General features: G+C 38.8%; 2 protein-coding genes across 2 annotated transcripts in view; one reads left to right on the forward strand and one right to left on the reverse strand.

The window, feature by feature from the left end:
* Positions 1-1,292, reverse strand: part of OTOG (otogelin) — a 99,250-nt gene extending 97,958 nt beyond the window's left edge. Inside the window, exons 1-2 of the mRNA XM_070935098.1 lie at positions 1,282-1,292; positions 142-196 (exon numbers count right to left, since the gene is read on the reverse strand). Of these exons, the coding sequence (XP_070791199.1) occupies positions 142-196; positions 1,282-1,292 (66 nt within the window). The remainder of the gene's footprint in view (positions 1-141; positions 197-1,281) is intronic.
* Positions 1,293-8,283: 6,991 nt separating this feature from the next.
* USH1C (USH1 protein network component harmonin) overlaps positions 8,284-13,255 on the forward strand; it is a 56,214-nt gene continuing 51,242 nt past the window's right edge. The window contains exons 1-2 of the mRNA XM_070957447.1: positions 8,284-8,319; positions 12,903-12,970. Of these exons, the coding sequence (XP_070813548.1) occupies positions 8,284-8,319; positions 12,903-12,970 (104 nt within the window). The remainder of the gene's footprint in view (positions 8,320-12,902; positions 12,971-13,255) is intronic.

Genomic DNA, 13,255 nt, shown 5'->3' on the forward strand with positions numbered 1-13,255 from the left:
CAAAAATTCAGTGTCAAAAGATTGAAGGAAAATAATCATAGGATCGTAAAGTTACATACAGGATAAGCTAGTCTGGGAATTGTTCATTCTATCACACCAGCTTTTAAAATTCTAAAAACAGCTGCAGAGTTGATGCCTTACCTGATCGCTGAGGACACTGGGATCTCGTTTCTGAGGAACCGAACTGCTGTCATTCCTAAGGAAGAAAAGAACAAGGCTGGATTTGTTGAGCAGAGGTAATCTGCACCTTTCTTACTCATGCAGAACTTAGGAAAGCTGCACCTCCACTCAATTTGAGGCCTCCTGACTGAATCGGTAGACAAAAAAAATGGAATTTAAGGGGTGCCCCTTAATTCTTGATGCTGCAGAAAATAAAGCCCTGCCTTTGAGAGTTTTGATTGCTATAAACAGCAATAACGAATTCCTTTTTTGTTTTAGTGTCTTTTTAGTAATTCTGTTTTTTCTTTAGATTACCTAAGGAACTTTAACTTACCTTTAAAGGAAGTAAAAGTATCCTTCTCTTCTGAAGTTGATGTTGAATATTTTAATACATTTTAAATTTTATTGGTAGAAATGCTGTGTTTATACCTTGTGAAAACTTTCCTGGCAGATTGAATTCCCCATATTCCAACAACCAAACCATTTCTTGGAAATAAAAAAAAATCCTTCTACCCAAACTACTTCTGCAGGAAAATGATTTTATTTAACTATATTTATATTCATATTCTTACATTTTCATATATTTCCAAAGCATTCCATATTTTTCAATATTTAGCACACCAAAAAAAGTTTTCAAACTCAATGGCTCATCTATGGAATTCTACAAGATGCTAAAATGAAATAGTTATTTTAAATTCCTTTTCTTAGCCTGCAAAATATATATACATATAATTATGATATATTATTAGCCTATGATTATTGGATATCTAAAACCTTGTGACTCTTAAGACTATTTTTTATTTCATAGATCAAAACACATTTTTTTAGAAATGTTCAACCTGTGACTAGTTTATGCAATTTTAAGTCACTATTTATGTAAATATAGTTTTCTATATAATTGATTGAGTTACACAACATGAATCAGATGAACCAGGCTACATCGTTGCTTAGACATGAAGAATTCAATGGGTCTTTTCCCCCAAACATTGCAGGAAAAGTGTACTGTGGTCCGTATTAAATCATATTCACCCTTGGACTTCAAAGCTTGCAGAAAATGTTTTATGGATTTTCTGCAGTGGGTTCATAGCTTCCTTTGTATAGAATTTGACTGTTATCTTTTACCTTAAATACATCTCTGAACATTTCAGCACAACACAAAATGATGTTCCCTGACTGGTATTCTCAGGATGTTTGGAGCCTCAACTTTCATAATTCCTAGCATCGGCAGAGAATTATTGGAGTCATAATCTAACACCTGTAGAAAGTCTTAACAGAGTTATGAAGAGGTTTGATAAACTTTCCAAATGAGAACCACATTCCTGGAACAACCACAGCACAGACACGATGGACCAGGCCTGTCCTGAGCATTCAAAGGTCAAAGCACTGGAGGAGAATCTCATCAGGTATCACTTTATCCATCACAAGGACTGCCACGATGCCACAGACTCTTCCCTCCATGGAACTGTGTTCTTGCAATGCAACTCTTAAGGTAGCAAAGAAGGGTGCCTTCTGGTCCAGAGACTGTGGACCAGAGGGCGAGTGGTCAGCCAGATGGGAAAAAAAAAGAGTACAATACCGGTTTACCTTGAAACTGCACGCGGGGTCAGTTGCGCTTCCACGCCCCGCCAGATCAACTCTGCAAAAGAAGAATAGACGTGAACCTAGTGGAAAGTGCCTTCGCAGGGAGGCAGGAAAGTGCCTTTACCTGCTACCAGGGAATCGGCCCTCCGGCTCTTCTAGCCCATCACCCCCACGCCCCAGATCGCTCGGAGCAGAAATCACGCCTGCCCGGAAAGCCCACGATTTCTGCAACTCACCGTGAAGAAGCAACGCGCGAAGAAGCGCTCTGAGACGCCCGGAGCGCGGCTCCATCTGGGCGTCGCGGCGAGAAGGTTCAGAAACGGCTGCTGGAGCCTGGGAGGAGGAGGAGGAGGAGCGCGCTTGGTCCCCTTTCCCACGGCTAGACAAGGTCTCCGCGCCCGGGAGCGCGTCCGGCTACTGGGCGGGGGGAAGGCGAGGGGCGGGCCCGCTGCCTGCCTCGCTTTACCTTCTTCCAGAACTTCTGTTCTGCGCTTGTGGGTGAAGGTGACGGCAGCAGCAACCGCCAGACTGGGCGCTTGGGGACGCCACACTAATTGCATAATTTTGCCCTCTCTGGAAGCCCCTTCCCGGTCCTATTTGCAGACAGCATGGTAGTCTTCAAATGGGAACTCCTCAACTAAGGAGATTTCTGCTTGAGAAACTTTTGTAGGGTTAGGAGAAGAGAAATAAAACCAAAAAATTACCTTCTCTTAGTTAACAGTAACTGGATTCAGTAGAAGCATTGTTTTTCATTCCTCTCTCGAAGTGGTTTGCCATTGTTTCTTTCCTAGGGCTGAGAGAGAGTGGCCGGCCCTACATCCAGTTTGGCTTTGTGCTTAACAAAACTCCATTGAATTCATTTTTTTCCCTCCCACAATAGCAATCAATTGGTGGCTTCAGCTTCCTTCACTGGGAGTATTTGAAGATAATTTGAGAAAGTAGCCTGCAAGTGTCTTTGATCGTAATAATATTTTGATCGACTTGCTGATCAGATTAGTTTCATCAACGCAGCCAGGACCTCTCCTTTTTTTGTGCCTTGAGTCAAAATAAAACCTCAGAATGGGACAACTCATCACCAGACAACGCGCTGTGGCCAATTTACCATGGACAGCTTGCTGCAGGACAATTCGTCAATTAAAGGATTTAAAATAATGTAAAAATTGTTTTAATTTTTGTCATTCACATTTCATTTTATCCAACCTTTCTTTAATGATTTTATTCCATCATTTCTTTGATATTAGTGTAACTCTTGTCCTGTTGCGAGTTAGCCTTGGCGAGTTGTCTCACAGTGAGTTGGCTGCAGCAAGTTGCAATGAGTTGACTATGGTGAGTTGTCCAACACCAAGTTGGCCATGGCGAATTGGCTATGGCAAGTTGTCCATGCCCTGTTGTTTTCTTCACTGCTGTACACTTTCTTCCAGTGCTTCATCCAGTTGTTCAAAGGGGAAGCAGAATAAGCCCCATAAAAAAATAATTATGTCATCCTTGTCATTGCATTTGTTTTTGCAATGAAGGAAAGCCATCCTTGAAGCAACAGGAACAGGAATAATTGTGGGAATGATGGCAAGGCAGCCCAGAGCTTTGCTGGCAGGAGAGAGAGAGGGAAATCCCAGGAGGTAGGTCAAAATGGAAGGGCTTATGAATGGGAAAAACCTTCAGCTCTACAAAAAATATCACAAAGTTCTGTTTGCACTCCTTCTGCAAGAGCTCAGCCAACCATTAATCATTCATTAGCTTAATTAAAATTAATTAGCTAAGCTTCACTAGACCCTAGCACTATGGAAACACAGGGTAGCAATGCCAGGCAGAAGTCTTCATATTTTTTTGTACTTTTTAAATACAAAAACAGGTAGGCCAAGCTATATAAATTAGATGTCAAATTAGACGTAATGAAAGAACTAACATTCCATTCAGCATGCCTCCACTTCTCCACTTCTCTAGTTCTCATTTCATTTATTATCTATTCTATTTATTCTGAGCAAACATATTTCGTTTCCCTTGTGATCGTTACAACAGGTCCTAATTTTTCAATCACATTCAAAACTTATCCTTCAAGGAAGCTGCAACTATTAATTATTCATTAAAATGTGTTTAAAAGATAATGATTTTGGTTGAAGAGTTCTGAATGTGCTAAATATTCAAAGCTATGTCAATATTAGCTTTCATCCATAGCTTGTTTTTTTTAAAGTATAATCCTGAGAGATTTCAGAACCCTCTTATCCATTTGAAAAAAATACTTTGAATCACTTTTTTCTTTCTTGCAATTTTTCTTTTTAAACTTTTTTTGGCCCTTTTATCTACTTTTTCCTTTTCTCTCTCCTCCCTCTGCCATCTGCCATCATTTCTCTCACCTCATCTCTCTCACTTCATCCTTCAACTCTCAAATAAAAGAAGCTTTAAAAGCTGCCAATGTCAGGTGAGAAATTGTCTCAGATAAAAAGGATTTTTTTTAAGTTACCAGGAAGTCTGTTAACAGTAAGAAATTTAAAAGATCTCATTCTCTCTTTGTAATTAGTCCCCGTATATTATATTTCCAGTTGTAACAAATGGTTCATTTCATTACAAATGATGAAACGGGACTGACATCTTCAGCAAGAACTTTATTCTGTTGTATGTGCCAATGGGAAAATCATAATTAGAGGAGACAGCAGTTTTTGTTATTTTATTTATTTATTTCCCACCTTTATTATTTTTATAAATAACTCAGGGTGGTAAACATATCCAACACACTTTCTTCTATTTTTCCCACAACAACAACAACCCTGTGAGGTGAATTGGCTGAGAAAGAGTGACTGGCCCAGAATCACCCAACTGACCTTCATAGTTAAGGCAGGACTAGAACTCACCATCTTCCACCTTCTATCCTGGTACTAAACCAAACTATTAAACAATTTAGACTGTTTTCATACACTGTAAACAACCCTTGGAAGATACTCATGATAAGACCTTCTTTCAAATCTTAGATTATCTAATTCTCTCTTAATAGTCAAAACTCTCAGTCCCAGTGAAGGGACAAAAAACAGCTACTTTACATAAGTGCTACAGCTAACCAACAAGGTAAGTGAGAGCAAAAAGTCACAGACTGACTATAAGGAAAGCACTGTTTTGTTTTGTTTTCTGGAATAGAAATGTTACCTGAAAAAGAAACAATTTTAATTTCTTCCATTGATCCGGTAGTTGTAAAAAATACATATTAAATTTATACATAGCTTCTCTGAAACAGGAACTGAGACAACAAGTGTGATGGAGCACATTCACACAAAAGAAGCTCTAAATTAAATCTGGTGCCAGTATTCATAGGCCAGTTAGTGATTATGGCTAGTTTTGATTTCCCTCCATTTAGACCGTTTTGTTCTGCCCTTGGAGAAAGCTGGTTGGCTGATACCACTTGCTGTATGGATATTATTGTTTCATTAAAACTTCCCATAAACTTCAGATAGCCATTTTTTTATCCAATGGGCCTGGTGTGGAACTAGTGTGGCTAAATTGGTCCAATATTGCCACTATTTCAGGGTTGTTGTTTTTTAACTCAGAAGCCTAAAAAGAGGGATAATGATAATGCTACAGCTGGATCTGGGTAACATAATGAACCATGATGTAGATGTGTAAACCAACTATAAACTATTATTGATATTGTATGTCTAACTACACGGTATGTCTAGCTACAAGGCAGTTTAGCATCTCAAAAGAATTTTCATAAGCAGTAGCAATAGCACTTAAGACTTATATACCAATTCAGAGTGCTTTATAGCCCCTCTCTAAGCAATTTACAGAGTCAGCTTATTGCCCCCCAACAATCTGGGTCCTCGTTTTACCAGCCTTGGAAGGATGGAAGGCTGAGGCAACCTTGAACCGGTCAGGATTGAACTGCTGGCAGTCAGCAGAATTAGCCTGCAATACTGCATTTTAACCACTGCACCACCAGGGCTCTTTCATAAGAATCTAACTCTTCCTTCAAGTCAGATTTCTAGTAATATCATGCTACACACGCTTGTAGTTTTCCTGACAATAAGAAATGGTTTGCCATTTCTAAGATTTCTTCTTTTGTCCCCCAGTTTCAGTCTTATCTATAGCTCTGACACTTCCTGGATCATCTCTCATCTAAAGATTAACCAGGCCATATCCTCTTATGCTTTTTAACAGCAGTCAGGATTAACAATGATTCCTTAGGCTTTTTAGTCTCATCTATATCTTTTTAAAAAAACATTAGGTATACATATGGTACTAAGCTATTAATTGTGGTTTATTCGGCTGACTGGGTTCATATAATATTAAATCAGAATCCAATTAATCATTATACCTACAATGAAACAATGGGTAACTGAGCGATAATTTATTTCATTAATTCTATTGGGAGGTGGGGGGGTTTAACAGGCTGAACTATAAACTGATCATACAATCTGGATTCACCTAATAGACTAAAGCAATATTTTTCAAACTTGGCAACTTTAAGATATGTGGACTTCAACTCCCAGAATCTGCTAGCTAGTATTTTGGTTAGATTGCCATTCTGTGTGAATCTAGACAGACATGTTTGCTATAAGAATACATTACCTCAAATTACAGATAGTGAGATTCTATATGTCCCACTCAGAATACCACTAAAAAGATTAACAAAATAATAAATTGCAAGAAATACACTATTTTAAAACATGCAAATAGAGCTAACACTTTCTTTTATTTAATATAATTTAATCTAATAACTGAATTGGTCTCAAATTGACCTCTTTCAGCTTTCTGGGCAGCCAATTTTTTTTAAACATTTGGGGATATCTATGTTACCTGCTTAAAACTTTAAATTGAATGGCAGTGAAGGCAATGGCTGGATATTGACAATGGCTAGATATTGATTCACAAACTAACCAATCCTATGTTATTTTAGCACAGTATTTTGTATAACCTAACTGATCAATTCCAAGGTCAAGACTCAAACCTGGATCTCTCTCACTAGTTCTAGCCCAGTTCTTCAAAGATTATACACCACTGGCTTTTATGGACTAAGAGCATGCTTTCTGCGAAGGCTGAAAATATTCGAAGCCTTTGGAGTACAATTTGTTTCTAGAATGTTGTGGGAATGCCAATATTATTTTTTGCCTTACTTGGTTGATTGTGCAGTGTGAAGTTACTGTAAACTAAAAATAATTTAGTTGAGGAAGAAGCTGTGGTGATTTGTATACTATGCCAGCTGTCAGAGATGTTCAACTACCAGATGCTTTGAATGGCTTCCCGTACTGAGCACGGGGTTGGAGTCAATAGTCTCAATGACTATCTCCAGATCCTATCATTCCGAAACATTTTTACAGACCCAAAGAATATCACAAGAGTTTCAAAAATCCTGAAGACCCAGGAAGATGCTTATGTGACAATAAGGTAAAAAAATCTATGGAGCCAATATCAGCTTTACACTGAAGATTGTTGTATTCTTGGGAAGAGCTGAGGAAGTAGAGAACATTAGAATAGAGTAGAATAGAGTAGAGTAGAATAGAATAGAATAGAATAGAATAGAATAGAATAGAATAGAATAGAATAGAATAGAATAGAATAGAATAGAATAGAATCTGGAAGGGACTTTGGAGGTCTTCTAGTCCAGCCCCCTGCTCTGGCAGGAGACCCTGGCCTATACTATTTCAGACATGTGGCTGTCCAGTCTCTTCTTAAAAACCTCCAGTGATGAAGCGCCCCAATTTCTGAAGGCAAGCTGTTCCACTGGTTGATTGTCCTCACCATTAGAAAGTTTCTCCTTAATTCCAGGTTGCTTCTCTCTTTGATTAGTTTCCAACCATTGTTTCTTGTCCTGCCATCTGGTTTGGAATATAATTTGACAAAAAAAACCAAAAAAAACCTTCTTTGTGGCAGCGCCTCAAATATTGGAATACTGCTATCATGTCACCCCAATCCTTCTTTTCTCTAGACTAGCCCAACCCAAATTCTGCCACCAAGTCTCTCCCCCACCCCCACCATACAAAATCTTTGACAAACTCTGCCCTTTCGCACATTCTACTCTCACCATCTAAATAAAATTACTTTCAGATACGAGTCCCCCCCCCCCCACCCTTCCGCTGTTCGTCTTGAAAGTTTCAGCGAAATTTTATGGCCTGGCTTTTTAATGTAAAAAGTAAACATTTCCTTCAAGTCACTCTTCCGATGGGCATCATCGTCATCAACCCGTGGCCGAAATTCAGCCTTGCAAAAAGACTTGTTACCATGGTGTTAAACAAGATCAATAGGGAAAACTGGAGAAGGGCTGCTGCAAAAAGACGCTGCTGTCTGTTGATCTCTAGCCTCGGAAACTAAAGCGAAGTTAGAGCGCTTGGAAGAAAAAGAAAGTCAGGACAGAGGAGGAGGTGAACGAGGGAAACGCCCCCTTTCCCTCTTGACCTTCCTTGACGTCCGCCGGCTTTTCTCACGGTGCTATGCCGCGCCCTCTAGCGGTGGTCCAGAGTTTTGCTCATTGATCTCTCCTCCAGAACCCGGAGAGAACCGCGTCCGCAAGAGGCAGGTTGGGCAAAGCAAGAGCCGCGGGAAGATCGCTCTCCCTTTGTCATGGAAAGGAAGCTGGCCCGGGAATTCAGGCACAAGGTGAGCTGGAAGCGCTCGGAGCTCCACGCCAAACGATCCCCGCGGCGTTGGAGGACGTGTCGGGTTTTTGCAAGGTTTGGCCTTGCGCGGGATGGGAGCGGCAGCGGCGGCGGCTGACGGAGCAGAGAGGAAGAGACATTTTGCTCAGAGTCCCAGAGGAAGGGACTCTGGACTCTTGGTATCGATTAACTCGGGCTTGGCGGGGAGGGCTGAGGAGAAGGGGGGAGAGAGAGAAAGTTTATTTCAGCAGAACTGGAGGGGGGGGTCTATCCACCTGGGGGGGGCGAATTTGTGCGATTGGGGTTCAGAAGGGAGGAGAAACCCCCTCTGCTCCTGCCGCGGGTTGCTTTGCGAAATCCACGCGCGAAGCCAAACCTGGGGATCCCCTTTGCATACACCTGTCGAAGTAGGGGAACTAGTTTAGGCAGTGTAAAGTTGAGTTTATGGGAGGCATCCTTATTTTAAAAACGGTGCCTCTTACCTTCGGTCAAAAGGAAAAGACCACTTTTACTTTCTTCTTCTTCTTCTTCTTCTTCTTCTTCTTCTTCTTCTTCTTCTTCTTCTTCTTCTTCTTCTTCTTCTTCTTCTTCTTCTTCTTCTTCCCTTCTCGTCTCCTAGCAGGACGTCTTTGCCGACGCGCAAAAGACTCGGAAAGCCTAATGGCATTACATTTTATTTTTTATTCTCTCAGAAGAATAAGAAAAGGAGTGCCAAAAATGGCAAGTTAACACAGCTTGCCCTACAGACGTGTCTAAATATTATTTGAATCCTTTTTTTTAAAAAAAAAGCCTTTGTGGGTGAAAGACAAAATTCTATTTATTCATTGGCCTTTTTAAAATACAGTATGTGATTTCCTTAGTGGGAGAATGATGGAGTGCAGTAGGGGTGACTAATTGAAATTTCCAGTTTTGTTCACTCTAATGTATGTTTGCTACTTCTTAAGAGGTCCCCCACCCCAAAAAGGAAGCTTTTCTAGCTTACCTTTTTGATGTGTTGGCCTACAGTTGCCTTCTTTTCCAATAAGTATGTTTCAGATGCAGCTGATCTGAAGCAGATGCACATTCTTTTGCAATGTGCAAATCATGACTAATATTCAAACAGCTCCACTGTAAAAGTGCTAATTTTACATTTCTTCCTTTTTCCTCTTAAAAAGGTTGTGGTTGCAGTCTAGAATAGGAGTGTGGTTCTTGCATTGGCTGAAGGGTCACATCCAGTGGTGGCATTCAGCCAGTTCGAACCACTTCGGGAGAACCAGTTGTTAACTTTGTGAGCAGTTTGGCAAACTGGTTGTTGGAAGAAATCATTAGGGCAGAGAACCGGTTGTTAAATTACTTGAATCCCACCATTGGTCACATCATGCTCTGTGGGGCATGCTAGGGGCTAAAATTCTCCCTCAGTAAGTAGGGCTAAAGCCTATTTAGGAAGGCTCAGGAATGTTGCATGGTAAAATGGATGCCAAAAAAACATTTGTATGTCATTAGCAGATCTTTTGGTTTGTTCTTTAAGCTACCAAATTCCAACACCGCCAAAAAAACAAAAGTGGGGGGACTGTAGTTTTTGGCCCCCTATACTTTTTAGGCAGAACACATACAACCTCTAAGCTGGAGTTTTCAAAAGCTGGCAACCTTAAGATGTCCAAGTATCATAAAGTTGCTAAGTTTGAAAAACACTGCTCCAAGACATACTTAGTACTTCTTTCGTCTAGAAAACGTTCAGAAGATATCCATGCTATGATTTTAAGTCGTACTTGTTTATTTTAAAATACAAGTTGTATGGCATAATTTCTTTTCATGGATTGCCTCCTTTTCCTAAGCATAAAATATTTCTAGAGGGAAAAATCAAAATAAATCTTTCAGCGAACTTGCTGACTATAGAGGATGGTGCTCATCTCCGTTTCAAGGCCATTGAGACAGCGCTGTCCAAAGATATTTCCGCAGTCATGTCGCCAGAATGATGATAGATAGTTACCTTCCCACTGTAGTGGTTCCTATTTATCTAGTCGCATTTGCATGCTTTGAACTGCTAGGTTGGCAGAAGCTGGGGCAAGGATGGCAGCTCACCCCGTCGCGTGGCACTTGGGTCTCAAACCTGCACCTTAACTGCTGAGAATCTCAATTCAATATCTTAACCATTGAGCCGTCGTGCTACCCATCCAGTATAGTATTACTACACTGTACTGTACTGTATTACACTACACTATATATCCAGTATAGTATTAGGCCAAATTTTCAGAGTACGTTCAAGTAGAAAATGTTAAGATGCTTTATGCAGCTCTTTACCAAAGATACCAGTTAATTACTATTATGTCTGTATCTCAGAGCTATTAACATTTAGCTGTGGAACAACAGACACATTTCAACCATGTGCGTTAAATATATTTATGATCATGTACTTTGTACTTGTGACCTTTTGTGCTGATAATACGCATACATCACCCTGAAATCGAATTTGCTTATTTAAACTTCTTCTATGAACACAGTCCATATCTGTTCAGAATCTTACTTTATTAGCATTATCATTCAGGTACCTAAAACACTTGTCAAGACTAAATAAAATTAATACTTTCACTAACTGACTCTATAAGGAATCTTTTTATTTAAAGCAAAGAATTCAATATAAAAATTAAAAGTCTAGTATTATTCAGGCTAAATATTGTTATTACATTTTATATTTAAATTTAGACAAATTTAAATATTTAGACAAATTTAGACAAGTTTATTTGAAGTAATTATTTGTTATTATTTGTGCCACTGTAGTCTCTAAGGTCATAGATGGAAAAGGTGATATGATTCTTTTTTAAAACAAACTTTATTGGCTGATATGATTCTAAAGGAACAACTTTAAGTTCCAAGTGTGGAATTCATCATTGTTTATGTTTTTATTTTATGTTCTTTAATGTCTTAGAAAGATAAAATGATGCAATAGGGAAGACTAATGTGTCTTGTAAATTTATATTCTATTTACTATTGCATATTCAAAAGACCCTGAATATGTTCAGACTCTTGTAAATATTTTATTAATATATAGGAATGTGTTGTCTTCCTCATGACAACGTTCTGTTCATAATACGCTGTATGAAACACTGACAAGTGATTCTTAATTATTTATTTGTTCATAATTTATTGGCATCCTATCAAGACAAATAATAAAAAATATCAGTTAGAGAGTAAGTATACATTGCAGATTACTTTTCTTTAGGTTGACTTTTCTTACAGTACTCTTGTATGCAATCCATTTGCTTTTTTAGACTGCTGCTATTGCAAGTATTTATAGCTATAACCATATACCTTCGGGTCTTCAGGTGACCTGAACAGGTATGAATATTAATTAAGATGTATTACACCAAAGACTGTTAGACTGCCCATTCAAGCTACATTAATCTGGATGTGAAAGTTAGTTCTCACAGTGTGAAAAACACCATGGTAACCAAAATAAGGGCAATAACAACAAAAGACTGATGGAAACAGGCCAACTGGCTCAAAAGAGTAAGTCAAATACTGATAGCCTTCGACTTATGACCACAATTGCACCCCAAATTTTCATTGCTAAGCAAGACAGTTGTTGAGTGAATTTTACCCCATTTGACAACCTTTTTGCCATAGTTAAGTGAATTACTGCAGTTAAGTGAATAATGAGCTCATTAAGCAAATCTGGCTTTCCCCATTGACTTTGCTTTTTAGAAGCAGGCTGGGAAGGTTACAAATGATGATCACATGATCCCAGGGCAGTACAGCTGTCATAAATACATGACAGTGGCCAAGTGCCTGAATTTTGATCACGTGGCCATGGGGATGCTGCAGCAGTCATAAGTGTGAAAACTGGTCGTACATCACTTTTTTCAGGGCCATAACTTTGAAGAATCACTTAATGAATGGTTGTAAGATGAGGCTATGTTGGAAAATAACTTACCACATTCCGGGACACAAAAAACAATGGAGTGATACCGTAATAGCTGTCTTCCATTACTGAGCAGGAACCTATGCTGTGATTTAGCATAAAGCAGTTTCGTATGTTCTTCTCTTAAGTGGCTTTAAATTATATTATAGCCACTTAACTCTCAGCAAAATGTGCAAATAATTCACTTTTACTGTTAATAGAAATGAATAGACAGTGGAAATTCCCGGTTTCAGAAAAGTGCCCAGAGAAGCAAGTCATTCTGTCAGGTTTTTATTTATTTATTTTAGAAACAGTTAGTAGAGTGAAACTCTTGCAACCTGACACGGGGTTAATTGAACCTGCTGTTTCAGAGAGTGAAGAAAGGATAACTATTTAACAGCAAGCTCAGACACAATATCAAAGCGGGGTGGAATAATTTACTTGATTGCACATCTTCAGGAAGATGGTTGCATTCAGAGAAGTCGGTGAATAGCTAGTTTTGGCCCAGTCCTTCATAGTTACATGTGTAATCATGGGCTACATTAGTGAATGGCCTAAACGGTTTTTGAAAATATTTATGCAGGTATTTAGTCAATATCAGGTAAGGGAATCAGATACTGTAATGGCTTTGGGATTAATGGCAGAGGGAAAATCTTCAGCATTTCCTATTTATGAGCAGAATTACAATGAAATTATTCATTTTTCAGGTTGACCTCTTAATCGATAGTGAAGCAGAGAAAGATTATCTGTATGATGTACTGCGGATGTACCACCAGTAAGTCTTTGTGTTATAGTTAGTGCTTTTATTTTTGTGGTGTCTTTGCACATGGCTGGAGATAATAGGTAAATATGGGGGGAAAATCCCTCTATTTTAACTAGTAAACTAGTAAAATATTAAAAGTATTTAATAGCAACATCAAACACCTCCTTGAAAAATTGTTTTATTAAAAAAAGGCAAATGGTAGTTTGGAAAAAAATAATTCATTTGTTAACTTTGCTTTATTGTATATATGCTTTCAGTAGACCTAAATGTATCGCATTTATGCATTTACAACAAAGT

Source organism: Pituophis catenifer, unplaced genomic scaffold (assembly GCF_029215685.1).
Source record: "Pituophis catenifer annectens isolate HBS135680 unplaced genomic scaffold, rPitCat1.0.hap2 SCAF_1, whole genome shotgun sequence".
Classification (NCBI taxonomy): domain Eukaryota; kingdom Metazoa; phylum Chordata; class Lepidosauria; order Squamata; family Colubridae; genus Pituophis; species Pituophis catenifer.